Source organism: Diplotaxodon limnothrissa, linkage group LG5 (assembly GCF_057381915.1).
Source record: "Diplotaxodon limnothrissa isolate DT_005_m linkage group LG5, D_limnothrissa_male_GT1.1, whole genome shotgun sequence".
NCBI lineage: Eukaryota > Metazoa > Chordata > Actinopteri > Cichliformes > Cichlidae > Diplotaxodon > Diplotaxodon limnothrissa.
The window spans coordinates 16204141-16219587 of record NC_140600.1 but is presented as its reverse complement, the minus strand read 5'-3'; the positions used below and the strand labels follow the sequence as shown (position 1 = coordinate 16219587).

Sequence of the window (15447 nt, the reverse complement as noted above, 5' to 3'; positions counted from 1 at the left end):
TCAGCCACAGGGGATAACTCTTTTCTTAACAGGTTTAATAAAGGTTGTTACTGGATAAAGTAGTCAGTTCCTGGAAGGAACAGTGGGAGACAGACATAACACATGCATGTGTACCCATGTATAAACATGAACATGCACACACGCACACAAAGAAGACCAGGGTTTGAACCCAGAGGCATAGAACATAGAAATACAGCAGGAGAAAGACATCAGAGTCAACAGGAAGCAATTTGCAACAGGATGTCAGCGCTGCTCGGCCTAGGTTCACACGTAACGCACACACAAATTACACGCAGAGCATACACGTGTCTTTGGTAGCTCTGCCAGCCTCAGGGTCTTCATTAATGCATGTGGACTGTAAGCTGGAGCCACTGGGAAAGGAGCCATCTGGTTCAGTTTGTCTCGTTGATCAGTCAGCAATTACTGAGGTGCCAGTGACAGCACGCGACCCCCCTACACCACCCCCCGCTTCAGGGGACTCGACGACTGTTACTGAACTCATTAGCCGATCGATTTATCAGGTGAAACGTCTTTTTTTTTTGTCAATGAGAAACATCCATCCATTTAGTTTCTTTGGTTTATCTTGGTAAAAAAAAATGGTAGTGCTGAGCAAAGCAAGCAATTGATAACAAAAAGCTGGCCTTTTTGAGATGTTTGCTTCCTTGCTGGCAGCTAGATGCCAATATCGATGCCACTCTCGTGTGCATATAAAATAGGACGCTACAGCTGATAGCTGTCTCACAAGAAAGAGTAAAAATGAGGAATCACCAAAATCGGCGAAAATCTAGCTCCTGCTGTCTGCTTCCAGTCTGAATCCATCTCAAACAGACAGACGTGTGATAACTCTTGGCAAGAAAGCAAATATTTCCCCCCCCCAAAATTATCTTTGAAAAGCTCTTTAATGTTTTCTTTCACAGTGTAGCTTAACAATAAATAAATAAATAAATCCCTGACTTTTAATCACTGTTTAGATCCACACTCTTTCCAGATGAATGTGCCTGATCCCATCTGCCGGTGGATCACTGACTTCCTGACGGACAGGAAGCAGCATGTGAGGCTGGGAAAGAATGTCTCGGACTCCCGGACCATCAGCACCGGCTCCCCTCAGGGCTGTGTTCTTTCTCCTCTGCTCTTCTCCCTGTACACCAACTGCTGCACCTCCACCCACCAGTCTGTCAAGCTGGTTTGCAGATGACACCACCGTTACTGGACTCATCTCGGACGGGGATGAGTCTGCCTACAGGAGGGAGGTTGAACGTCTGGTGTCCTGGTGCAGCCACAACAACCTGGTGCTGAATGCCCAGAAGACAGTGGAGATTATTGTGGACTTCAGGAAGCACACAGCCCCACTCCCCCCCATCATCCTGACTGACACCCCCATCACCTCTGTGGACTCATTCCGCTTCCTGGGTACCACCATCACCCAGGACCTGAAGTGGGAGCCCACCATCACCTCCGTCATTAAGAAAGCCCAGCAGAGGATGTACTTCCTGAGGCAGCTGAAGAAATTCAACCTGCCAACACGGACGATGATGCAATTCTACACTGCAATCATCGAGTCCATCCTCACCTCCTCCATCACCGTGTGGTACGCTGGAGCCACTATCAGGGACAAACAGAGACTGCAGCGTGTTGTGCGCTCTGCTGAGAAGGTGATTGGCTGCAGCCTCCCATCTCTGCAGGACCTGTACACCTCCAGGACACTGCGGCGTGCAGCTCGGATCACAGCTGACCCTTCTCACCCTGGACACAGTCTGTTTGACCTGCTCCCCTCAGGCAGGAGGCTCCGGTCCATTCGCACCAGAACCTCTCGCCATAAGAACAGTTTCTTCCCCTCTGCTGTTGGACACATGAACAATAACTGTATGACTGTTCCCACCACTAACACATGACCCTACGCTGTGTTCACTGCATCATTCCATGTTTGCACTGATCCCCACCTGCACTCATGTATATATCTATCTACTTAGCACCAAAAATTCTTATTTTTATGTTTATTTAAGCGTTATCTGACAGTATGTTTTGCACTAAGTACCGCAGCAATTTCCTAATGTTGTAAACCTGCTCAACATTTGGCAATAAAACCCTTTCTGATTCTGATTAAACTTTCCCTCCTTTTAATCCCATCCACAGCACAGCAACTGCAGCTGGAATATGAATCTGATCTGACCACTGCCACATCCTGAATTATTCCTGGGAGAGGAAATCCAACACAGAGAGATCTGTCACAGCAGGGAAGGCAGAAGATAAATGTGAGTGTCTGAGACACAGGCGTCAGCGTGCCATGTAGAGGGAACGAGCTTCAATCTGACAGTCAACTCAGAGCTGACATCACGCCCCAGAGAGGGAGAAGTGAGTAAGCCTTCAAACCAGAAAGTGGAAAAATCTAAATTACCAGGTTTATTCCATGTTCTGTACTCTCACAAAAAAGTCACTCATGCCCAAAGTTGCTGAAAGCTAAAATAAAATCTGTGGGCTTTTATTTTTAGCGGCTGGAGAGATTCATGAGGCTTTACCTGAAAGCGCAACACGCCCTCTTTCTCGTCTTGTTAGCAGTCTGCCTTTCATCCTCCTGTCATCTTTGATCCCTCGTTTCTCTATTTCCTACCTCCTGGAGTCTGTCGCCCCCTTCTAATCCCCCCTCTCTGCCTCACTACTTAAAAAGCCGTGGGGCAGGATGACCACAATCATCCCTGCCATGAAATGCAGGCATGCACTCCTCCTGAATAAACAACGTCAAATGACAAAGAGCACCTCGATAAGCATCACGCGCATCAAAAGCACAGCACCAACTAACTAACAAAACTGACCCATGGGATAAAGCAATAAGGGCTCAAAGTGAAAAACCAAATGTCGAGGGAACACAAAGTAGACATAGGAAAAAAGGAAGACAGGAAGAGGAAAGAGGAGAGGCAAACAGGGACAGTAAAAGAGACTGACCGCTGGCCAGGAGAGAGATGTCAACAGCTGAACATGCCTCCTGACCACTGACACAGAGCAGAGAGATTTCTCAGAGCTATTTTAATAGAGCTCCTTATTTTAGACTAAATGTCCCCCAGAACACTTACAGGCTCATTTTGTCTATTTGTCTGTCAATCATCCCACAAAGTCTCTTTTTCAAGAGATCTGGCAGTCGATTTTGAGGAATGTGTCACGTGGCTGCCTCATAACTAACATACATTTGGAGCTGGTCCCATTGTCACCGCATGCCTTTTGACATTCAGCAACTGGAAAAATAGCAGCAACTGAATCAAAACTTTCTATCTGCATCCCCTGCGCAATACAGTGACATCATCTAAGCAGACACCATTTTTTTTAAAACATTGTTATGACCCTGTTAAGAAAATGGGAGCTGTATAATTCCTGGAATATTAAACAAAGCATTACGGTGTGGCTTAGCCTCTCAGGAAATTAAAAAATATAAACGCTTTGAGCGTGCATCTGTGTGCACCCTTGTGCCCGCCGATGCTTTATTGTTGCTAAGGTGAGTAAAGCAGTAAAATTAAATTAACCTTGATAATTATTTGTGGACAAGTACATCATGGTTATAAAAAGCAGCAGCAGCACAGTGACAGTGATAAGCCACCACCCTAATCGAGTTACAAAGATAAACAATCTGTTGGGATTTTGTAATAAACGGCATCCACTTTAAACATCTGTTGACTTCTCGTCTACCTTGTGCCCCAGCTGTGAGACGTGCAGGAGAAAGTGGGCGGCTTAAGACAACGGAAAGGAGAAGAGACTCAGAAAACCAGGACAGCTGGTCAAGAACTAGACTAATAATCAGCATCTGCTCGAAGAAGAAGAAAAAAAGGAAATCCAGCCTATAATCTGTTGAGCATTTGCAAACTGATCTGAATTCACATCATTTCAAACTCATGACCCTATGTCACTTCATATATCAGCACAAAACATTAGGAGAACAGCTGGTGTGCATGAGCAGACAGTGTAAAACCATCTGTATTTCACTGCATGACATTAGGATCCATCAGATGGTGTCAGGACAGGTGACTGGGTCCCTTTGTCTCTGGTGTCCTTTGGTCCTAAATGGTGACTTTGCATACACACAATAACAAACAGCACAGCACTGAGGCAGTAGACGGTAATCTGGAACCTGCATCATCATATCTACAGGATTAATATTGATACAGTTAAAAGTAATAAAGTACAAGCAAATAAAAATACACAGACACAGTAGCAGACACATGCACACAAATACATCCAATCAAACCCTTAACAAGTCTTGCACAAAATGTATTATATATAAACGAATGAAACACAGATTAGGCCCAGTTCCCATAAACTACTAACCTGCTCGACTGTCTCATGAAAAAGTAAGTCTTATGAATCCATTCTCCAGTTTAAATAATTAAAATCAGCGTATTTTTGTAGGTCACAGCAGGAATCTCTGCTTAAATTTCTGCACTTTCCTTAATCACAGTAAACAAAATCCTCTTTCTGGGCAAAGCAAGAGCTCTCTGGCTACGGCTTTAATGGAATAATATGCACAATCACATGCCGCACAGTTTGAGCTAACACCGTAGAAAGATGGTAAGGCTGTTACTCGGTAGAAAATAAAAACCTAGACAAGCTGAAACTGATGCTGCAGCTGAAGGCGAACTAAAGCAAAAAGCTGTAGTCAGTCAATATAGAGCGGAGCGTGTTTTTACCTCACAACAAGCAGCTTCAGTCTTTCCCTCTGCCTCTGAGCAGCGTTGTGTGTAGAGTGTCATACACTACCTCCCTCTCGGCTCACTCTCCTTCACCAACTAAGTTTGCCCCCCCCCTCCCTCTCTTGCATACACTTGCAGAGTGCCAGCAGCACATGCAACATAGCGTTTCCCCTCCCGATTTGCCTGTGCCTTATGCACAGAAGGCAGCGACGCACATCAGCCATGCAAGCACTTCCCCTCGCACGCGTACATCAATACGCCACATGCAGACAGTGGGTGCTGATGTACAGTGACCTCTCCGGTGCCCCGAGGGAGAGTGATGACAAGAGGCAGGAGGACAAATAGCAGCGGGGACATACACTTGATGAGATGGGAAAAGACAAGACGATGCGCAAAGGATAAAAAATAGGGGGGAAAAAACATACTATAACTGTAGTGGTGACTGCCGTATCACACTGATGAAAGGATCAAACATTTGAAAAGGAGATAAGAAAAAAATGACACAGAGAAGGTGGGAGATGCTTTAACTGTGACGGCAAAACATCAGAAAAAGGAGCAATCTAACAGAGATTAAAGGTTAGAAGAGATGATGACAGTGAGACGCAAGAAATGAAAGAAGTGAAAAAGAAGGTGGTGCTATGACATGTTCTATAGCAAGAAGACAAACAGCAGAAACCTACGAGGGGTGGGGGGGTATTGGTATATGAAGCACACCAGTCTGAAGCCTTGACCCAGTGTTCCTTTTTATTTATGAATAGCCCCAAATGGGACTGATCACACGCACTCTCACACAGACAAAAACTGCCTCCCCAGCTGCCTCTCACTTATTTGCGTCCCCTGTGATCACTCACTCGCAGGCATCTGCGGCACTCGCGTTATTTTCTATATTTACCCGCTCAGACTTCTCCTATCCAGACTGATCATCATCCTGCGTGACGATATCCACTCACCGTGGCACCCGCTCTCCTGCAGCCTCCGAGAATTGTTTTTGGCTGTTGCCCCGGTGACCGGTGGAGGGTGGATGCATATGACAAAAATAATAATCCTCTTTTAATACGCGCAACTAAGTCACAACAGCTGGTAGAGGCGTGTCATACACCATTAGAGTGTGCGAGTTACCTTGGTGAAGAGAAGAGCAGAGAAATATATATGACAGGTCCTTCTGTGTGGCGCTGAGAGAGGGCAGGTGTGCTGCTTTTGAGTGCATGTATACGACTTGTGCTGCTGGATACTGAGTGAGACAAAACAGTCCCGCTCCAGCAAGGTCATGAACTCACTCAGTGGCGTGTGACACTGAGGTGATGTGAGTGGGGTCACATGAGAGTAGAAGCTGCTGCTGCCAATGGCTTGACATGAGCTGTGGATGGAGAGAGTGCTTCTCTCACACAGTTTAAATGAAACAGGCCACTCTTTGGGGGACTCTATAAGCAAAGGTCGGGACATCTTACTCAAAGTGTATAAGCAGCTTTTTTAAAACCAGGACTTACTAATGCACATATGCCGCTGTGGTGAAGCTCAGCTGAGCTTAAAGTGTTTACTGGGCAATTTCCTTTCTAATCACCAACAGACAAATGCAGATTGTCTTACGGCAGAGCATGTGGTTTGAAGCTGTGAGCACTAGCTTCACTGAGCTTTGTGAGTGCGTTTGTTCAGAGAGCACTACAAAGTGACTGCTTGCAAACAAGGGCCTTCCAGTTTTCCAGTTGAGAATCGTATTTGGCTTTCTTATAACAAACAGCAACTTATCTGTAGACGGACACACAGACGGCATTTGTTTGCAACGTGCATTATCCCCTGAGACTTCTCGTCTAGGCTCCTCCTCACTGATCCCTCACTGTGCATTCAGACCACTGACAGCTCACAGATCCCTGTTGCCCCTAATTGATCACCCCGAGAGCTATTTTCACAGTGCTAATGATGAGTAATGATGTATCATATATGACCTCTAAAGCCACAGACTTTATTAAGAGTCACTTTGAAAAACAACGGAGACTTTCCGGGTGCTTGAGAGCTCACCCTCTCATCCATGTTACTGCATGGATGAGTGCAGTTCTGGAGGCAGGCCTTCTTTAACCAGACATCTAGGTCAATGCACATGGCTTATTCCACTTAAGACTAACATCACATTAACGTCGGTACCTGACAAACCTTTGAAAAAGGTGCACAGTTTGCTCTGGGCAGGAGGAGGTAAGGTATGCAGGTAGAAAATGTATAGCTTACCTTGGCTTCACATGTCTTGTGAACTGTAACCTTGCACTCTGTAAGCAAAAAGAAGCAATAATTTACTCCGAGAGTCAGCGAGCTGCTCTGACCTGCATCTAGATCTGCTACCACCCTGAGATGTGGACTCACCCTTGCAGAAAGCCGCAGGGGTGTCAATGTTGTGCTTGCACACATCACACATTCGTCTCCTCTTTAGTGTTTTCAGTGTGAAGGCATGGTTCCCTGACTTGGAGAGCTGCGGATACACAGGACAATCAAATCTGATCACCACACACGAGACATAGAAATGTTACAAAGGACGAAATAAAGGCTCCTCCTCAGTGGAAATCATTCATTTAGTGAGGCGGTAACTGTGTGCATGAAAGCAGCTTGAAACCATCGATCCCCTCGTGATAACATGAATAGTAGATTGTGGGCCTGCTTAGGTTTACCAAGTTTCTCAATTTGAGTTTAGCATTCTTCCATCTGAAGCACTAGATGTTCACTATCCCCTGCGTGGCTGCTGTCAGTACAGATATGCGCTGGTTTAGTGATACACGAGCATGAGCACTGGTGTCCTACCTGCTGTACGTTCAGCTTCCTCCACTAATATCAGCTGTCGTATCATGTTGTCTTTGAAGGCATCCTGTTGTCTTGTCTTTTAACTTGTCCTTATTCTGTCTCAGTCTGGGGGCTAAGACTGAAAAATGAAAAGCTTTACATGCTGCTGTTCCCAGTCGACTGTGCAGTATGGTCACAGGCAAGACGAATTGAACCTAACAGATTCTGTCAGGGGATAAACGTGTTTTAATCTTTTTATTATTTTACCGTGGTCACTGTTTTAAGCTTCTCTGTGTCTCCATACTCATCAACCACAACTTCACAACTGTCAGGTGAAGCAAATAACAATGATTGTCACATTAAAGTCCTGCTAGTAAAACATTCACATGGGTTCTCGCATTCCTGTGCATGTTACTTTTACACATCGTATCCCCAAGTGTATCCAAAGTCTGCCTTACTCCTCTTTTGGTGATGGAATTCCCAAAAGCAGTGGCCTCCCCCGGCAGTTCAGGAACATGGAAAAAGTACCAAAAACACTGAGATGTCCCGTAAACTCCTCTACTCCAACTTTTCACCAACTAAAAACTGAATCCTCATGTTCCCCTGGTTTGACCTCTAGCGTCATTGTCAGGTTAACCTTTTTTCCTATTGGCCATTTCCCTGACTAATTTATGACCAATATTATGAATACACACATGCATTGTCATCATCTCAAAGAACTGTGTTGCCTGCATACATACTGACTTTGAAGATAAATCTTTTTCAGCTAAACAAAAGACTAATATTTAACTTACATTTAGTCTCCCTGTTAGTCTGGCTTAAGTAGCTGGGGCTTCTCCTCTTTGAAGACAGGCTCAGTTTCCTGTCAACATTTCAAGGTGGTACCACACTGGGCAGTCCTGGCAGCTGTGTAAACCCAGGGTTTGAGCTTCTTTACGCAAAGCCAAAGGTACAGTAAATCTGACATAAACAGGCTTAGTATGACTGTTCACTCTCTCTCAGAAAACAAACAAACATTATTTTGCTTAATATGGTGGGAATGATGATTGGCTGCATTATTCTTCATGTAAGCACTAATAAAAAAAATGATCATTTGAAAGCAACGATTAATTTGAATGTCTTTAAGGCACATCCACACACAGCTGTGGTGAAGATATGCACTCTAATAATTTCACCTCCCTGACTCATAATCCATGGATTTTTCTTTTTATAAACTCATACTCAACTGTCCCAGCGAGAAGCGGGACAATGTTTATACAGAGTTATGGCAACGCCCTCCCAAAGCAAAACCTTTTGACGGCATGTGAAGCAAATTAAACCATTACTTTTTTCCTAGAGCAGAGGATGAGGAGGGGCCTGGAAACATCAGGAAGGAGATGGTGTGAGAGTGCGGTATGTGTAGGAGAGGTGGAGGACAACAAACATCCCATAGTACCACTACATGCTGAAATTTCCCTTCATGTTAAATGCCTGTATCTAATTAAAATAAACACATCTCAGCTGAGACATTTTTTTGGACGCCTTGGTTTGACTTTAACTCGGGAAGTTGAACGCCGGTTTGGTCCCTCTCACAAATGATTATTGACTGGCCTCGCTTCCCTCACCGCCTTAAACGGTGAGTGTTGCTAAACTGGAATGTTTTATAAAGGAGCCTTGCCTCTCAAGTGGAGTGTACACCGTTTAAATCCTTAATGACAAGAAATGTCAACTGAATGTTTTATGCGGCCTCACCTTCAGCTTTTGTGCGGCTGCTTATAATGCGAACGTAAACGCAGCTGATTTGCAGACACCGCGCTTTGCAGCACACCATATAACAGCTGCAAAGTTTCTGACTTGCTTCATTAAAAATTCCAAATGCTCTTTAATTTGACGTTTACTTGCTTACTGAACTCAAGTGTTTCGAATCCAATTTCAGTTGAAAATAAAGGTTTACCAAGCAATAATGTTTAAGTCTCAAATTAAAGCACTGCAATTTATTTTAATCTCATTTTAAATGACCTCACGGTTAATAATCAGGAGCTTTAGAATAATACTTTTTTCTTGAAAATACACTTATTTGCTGTCTTACTAAGCGTTAGACGAAGGCTTCTCCTGTTTGTTCGCTAAACATGGGATTACATCCAAGAGGTGGTTAGAATATTACTGTTATAATTGTTTTTTATGCCTTTATCACGTCTCGATTATTGTAATTAATTCACTTTGTTCACTAGTCTGAAGGAAGCTTCTTTGGAGCGTCTGCAGGTTGTTCAGAGGCTTCTGTCTAAGTCTTTTAAGTACTCACATGTCACACTGTTACTAATTCAGTTACACTGGCTCCCCATTAACTTTTGGGTCCACTATATGATTGTGGATTAGACTTTTAGAGCTCTGCATTGACACAAACCAGCATACATCAGTGAACTTTTACATCCATACATGCCCAACCTGTCCCCGAGGTCATGCAAGCTGGGCCTGCTGGCTGTGCAGGATACAAGGCTGAGAACTGAAGGGGCATTGGCTACTGTGGCCTCCAAACATACAACTTGACCCTTCTGAGAGAGCCTGAGAGCTGTGGACCCAGTGATCTCTTCTAAAAGGCAGCTAAAATTGATCGATAAAAATTGATTATTGATTAAAACTCATTAATTGGGTAACCTTTTGTTTTGACGTTTTAGCATTTTTGTTGTGAAGCAGTTTGTGATATTTCTTTTGAAAGGTGCTAAAGTTTTACTTGCCTGCTTGACAGTATGAATGTGAGCAGAGGGAGCTAAGCATGCTATTTGATGGTGGGTAGGTGGATTAGAGTGGGCATATATGACTATAGAAAAAAAAGTTGCTAGAATCTCAAATCCAGTGGTCAATTTTCTTCCACTTATGCAATACAGGTTTTGTGGGGGTCATCCCTCAATCAACCTAATCCCCAAGCATGTCTTTGGACTGCAAGAGGAATCCCATACGACACTGCGAGAACATGCAAACTCCAAACAAACCGTCCTTGAGTCTAGGATCCTCTTGCTGTGAGGCCCCAGAACTAACCACTGACTTTGTCCAGTCATACTGTTCATACAGTATGGAGTGTAGATTAACACAGATCCACCAAAGAAAGGATTTCCATAATGAAATCACTGTTGCACTCATTTTCTCAGGCTGCCTAATATTTGTAACCCATCTAGCCACCAAGCCCTCTGAGATGAATTTGGCTGTTGCCTCTGATGGACCGCGTTACCATCATGCTGTACGCATTGATCTCATAAACAAAAGAACAGAGTACCGAGTCATCTGACTATCGACACGTGCTCATATAAACGGTAACATCCAGTGAATGTGATGCATCTGGGTCTGTGTGTGTGGTAGTGTGGAGTATATGGGGGGGAGGGCTGAGGGCATATGAGGGGAGAGGATCACCATCATCTCATCTCAGCCGTTTACACTCTGAATGTTCTTATGTAACCCGTGAATATTGGAGATTGAATCAATTGGACTAATGCAATCCAAAGAGATGCGGTACACACAAATGCATGTGTCACTTCACAGGTCTGAGATCGCCTGCAGAAATGTTCCCTCGGCTACGACACTGCAAAAAAAGCTGCAATCATCACTCAACGTAAAGCAAACTGAATAATTATGGAAATAAATTACAGGAAAGGATAAAGACAAAAATCATTCAGCGGCATAAAAGCAATGTAATATGTGTAATACATACCTTGGAATTATTTTGTATGACATATGGGGACAGTACAAACTCTAATAGCAGTGAAGTAAACAACACTTGCAATGAAGTCACAGTTAGATGGCACGTGACTAACAAACACTGCATCAATTTTTCCTTTGTTTTTGCCGCGGGTCAAATAAATGACAAAGATTTTTAATGTTGCAAATCTTTGCCACTGAAGAAAAATCACTCAAATGTAGCTTTTTACATTTTTATTATAGAGATATGGCATTAAAGCAGCATATCAGTTCCACGCTATAACCGTGGCACTTTCCATCTGTTGTTGCCAGTAAGTCAGAAAGTTGAACCTGAAATATCAGAATGGGTCAAGGCTGCTACCCAGTGGACACACTGTGGCAGTGCAGCACATTTTCCAACTGAGGACGTTTTCACTGTTAAACTTATTTGAAAAGCATAGACAGCTGTATATTTTTTTTCATCATGGTGATGTAATTAGTTTGGATGTACTGCTTTTGTTCCAGCGAACACATTCTTGTTACTGCTGTACTTATATTATGCAGTGCAGTGAAATTTGGTTTGAAGCTCTTACAAAAGTTTAGAAGATTAAGTTAAAGCTATAAAAGTATCCAATAACTACACGGTAGCACAATAATACTGTGCACCAGTTCAGCAGGATGAGTAAAGTGGCATGTGCCACAACATCTAGTGTGAAATTAAATAGTTGATGGATCAGCAATACAGTGTGTTACATTGGAAGGATATTTCCAGTCTTTATTCGTTCTTGGCCTGGTTCCGAGCAGCCACAGCTCTGGGGGGAAGCTATTGTTCAGCCTGGTTGTGTGGGTGCGACAGATGGCAGTAGTTCACAGAGGTGAGGGCATGGGTGTGTGGGGTCCTCACGGCTTTCCTGAGACACCGATTCCTAAAATATCTGAATGATCCCTCAATCAGCTGACACACACGTTTTAAGCCATTCATTATTCATCTGACATTTTAATCAGAATCTTAGGGAACAGTCTAGTTAAATAATAACCTTTATAAAGTACTTTTGGTATGTGAGCAGAGAGCACATTTAGTGGTAGTTATCTGTCAATTAACTCAGGATAAAGAACAGTCCTTTCCACCTATTCCAGCTTACTTAACAACATTAAGTAAGGTGAGCCAAGTTAAACAGCTTTGGAGAGATGCTATCATCATGAAACTGAAATGTACGGATTTAAACTTGTACTAAAAACAACATTTTCATGTGAACTGAACATGTCTTTTCAACTTTGAAGTTCAGTTGTTACAACAACACCGTCGTTGTTGTTTGCTCGTCTAAAAGTCATTCGATCTTTAAATTTTTCCCATGATGGCAAAGCTCGCTTCTGCTTAACTCTTGCTGCACATTGTTTGGATTTTGTTCAAGCAGCCCATCACTATGGGTCTGGTTCAGAGTGTTTCTGAATATAACTATACAAAAGGATTTTGTTCCATACAGAGGGACAGAAAATTACACCATCGGGAAAGCATTTTTAACACCACGCTCAAAAGATCAGGGCGACAAGAAGGACAACGCTGTCAAATAACTGGAGCACAACAAGAAAGCCAAAGTTTAGTTTAAACTGGAACTGCACAAACAACTGTCGAGGCATTTGTCATAAAAGCAGTACAGTTCAAAGCTGAGGTGATGCTGACAAATGCTTTGTCATTTTAATTTGACTCAGACAGTAAACACAAACTTTTTGGCACGATTTGCTAAATGCTTTGAATGCTTTAAAAGTTTGAATAATTTGAGCTTTCTAATGAATTTTACTGAGTTTTTTCAACACTAGGACTGAATATATGCTACGCTGTGCTGCACAGGTGTTTGTTAGATTATGCCCAACCCCCTTTATATGCAGTGATACCAGTAAGAAGGATCTCTGTTTGCACGGACATTCAGTCTCCAGAGGCTCCTGTGGCTATCAGCAGTGTTGCAGTATTGCATTGCAGCATTAGAACCCCACCCCATTTGTTTTTCGCAGCCAAAGTCTGTGTCATTCTCCAGGCATCTCCACTGACCAAAGAGCCCGAAGGACTTCCACATCTAACGTGTGGATGAAGAAAGGGACTGAACTGCATTTATTAGGGCTTTGTTTTTTTTACCCTGGCTTTTTAAAATGAAGCTGTAATGCCGCTTTGTGTCGTGAGAGTTTTCTGTCATGTGCCTCAATACAAAGCTTTAGTTATCTGAAATATACACTGTACCACTGCCTCACATTGGCAAAAATATACAGCTGCAACCACATACGCACACACGCCTGCATGCATGCACGCACGCACGCACGCACGCACACTGTAAATAAATACAGAGTACAGTGACACACGCACGCGCACCTCCTTGGCACTAAATGCCTCATTTCTTTTTTCAGCGGCACCTCACAAGTGATGACATGCTGGAGACCAGGAGTCACAAAACTCTCACACGCACTCACACACAGACATACAATCTGCCCAGGAAGGGACGGGAGCAGGTGGCGAGCCAGGAGTGTGCTCAAGTTCTGGCTGGGTATTTATAACCTGCAGGAGTAGGGGGCTGTCGCCTCTAAAAGCTATGAAAATGCTCAAAATAGGAACAAGAATTAGTTCAGATTTTCATTTGTGTGAAAGAGAGGAAAAAACTCTTCCCCCCCCCACCCCACCAAAACCAAAAAAACCCCAAACTCCTGCACTGTTGGTTGCATGTACAGATTCACACAGTTCATTCTTCTCCACTTCATACGAGTCCGCCCATTCAGCTGGGACTATGTCATCATAATTTGGCATGCTCTGACACACACACACACACACACACACACACACACACACACACACACACACACACACACACACACACACACACACAGGAAAACACAAGCAAGGGATATGAAGCCGCAAATGATCTAATGTTTTTGTTCCAGCAATATCTCCAATATCAGAGAGAAACTACACACTCGTCACACAGATGTCTGAGCTTTCAGCTTCATTTCACTGTGTGTTTTATTAAAGATGCACAACTTTTTTCATTTCCTATTTACCTTTTTTGTTCTTTTGCTCTCTTCTAACACTGACACAGAGCATGCCACAATATGATTTACTCTAACATGTGAGAACACACATATTCCAGTGCGCATACCAGGAGGCTTCATGCATGTGGAAGTGTAGCTTGCACCTAAATCCATAGATGTTCCTAAATAGAGGCTGCAGACAGGCAGGCGGTGGGTCAAAACCAGACAGTAACTTATACCACTTCCTCCTGAACCTTTGATACCCGAGGAACATCATTTAACAGCGATCGCATGAATCCTCCCTTCCGCTGCTCTGCATACCCCCCTTTTTTCTTGGTTCACTGTTGATGACTGTGGTTTTAGTTTACAGTTTATTAGCTTTCTTAGCTCACAAGCTTCTGAGAGAGGTCTAAAAGGAACATGCCAAACACTTTGATCCCTTCGGTATGCACACTTCTGTTTATGATGTGCTGCTGGAATATTTCATAAGAGAGACAGAGCAGCTCTGGAGTCCAGGCCTCGTCTAATTTGGAAACACAGTGGCAATTCTTTGGATTCCTTTGGTTGTTATCAAGCATGTGATGAGTGTATAAGTTCAGCCTCTGCTGCTGAGTCAAATGGCAAAGCAGATCGAGCGGGTGCTGTGGATGTAAAGTGAGAGCTAGAGTGTTTCAAACTGACTTTAACAGCTGATCTCTAATGACCTGTGATTTTACTTTGTGTTTATCTTCAAACTGCACACGTTTGAGGATGGAACTGTGCACAACCAGCGTGTTGATGGTTACTCACTTACCTCAGCAAGCTGAAGGATTTCAGGAGGTACCTCAGGGTCTGCCTTCACAGGGATTCCTCCAGTTTCTGTGTCATGTGCGTGCTTTTGTATCCCCACAGTGCTCGTACTGTGAATGCACCCCATTCTTGCAGCAAACACGCCTCTTGCACCTCTAATCTTTAAATTTCCTCAGCTCCTCGCGAGTGATTTCCTCTTCTCTTCCACCCCTTTCAGCACTTCATGTTTTCTCTCTTCTTGTTCTCCAGCATGTTCCTCCGTCCTTCTCAGCGACTCCTCACACCTCTGTTCTTCGCCTCTGACGGCTTACCCTGCCTCGAAACCCACCCCAGATAACTTTCCACCCCCTGACTTCTCTTCTTACAACCGCTCTTTCTCCCTGTCACCAAGAACCTACCCTTCAACCCACATCCCCTTACACTCCCCCTGCGCCCCTTGCTCTCTGACTATCTTCACTCTGAAAACATACAAGCATACACTCACCGCCTCTCTCTTCCCTCCCGCCCCCCTCCACCGTTTCCACTTGCTAATAACTCCTTCTCTCCAGCTTACAGACCCTCA

At 43.8% G+C, this 15447-nt stretch overlaps 1 protein-coding gene across 3 annotated transcripts in view; it reads right to left on the bottom strand.

Annotated features, from left to right (window-relative positions):
• LOC146631853 (tensin-2-like) overlaps window positions 1-15202 on the bottom strand; it is a 30351-nt gene extending 15149 nt beyond the window's left edge. For 2 of the 3 annotated variants that reach the window (XM_085353154.1, XM_085353155.1), the window contains exons 1-3: window positions 14890-15202; window positions 7026-7131; window positions 6894-6931 (exon numbers count right to left, since the gene is read on the bottom strand). In XM_085353154.1, the coding sequence (XP_085209280.1) occupies window positions 6894-6931; window positions 7026-7131; window positions 14890-15012 (267 nt within the window). In that variant the 5' untranslated portion in view covers window positions 15013-15202. Of the gene's footprint in view, window positions 1-4670; window positions 4760-6893; window positions 6932-7025; window positions 7132-14889 lie in introns of those variants that run through there. The other variant, XM_085353156.1, reaches the window with a different exon arrangement.
• Window positions 15203-15447: the final 245 nt, after the last annotated feature.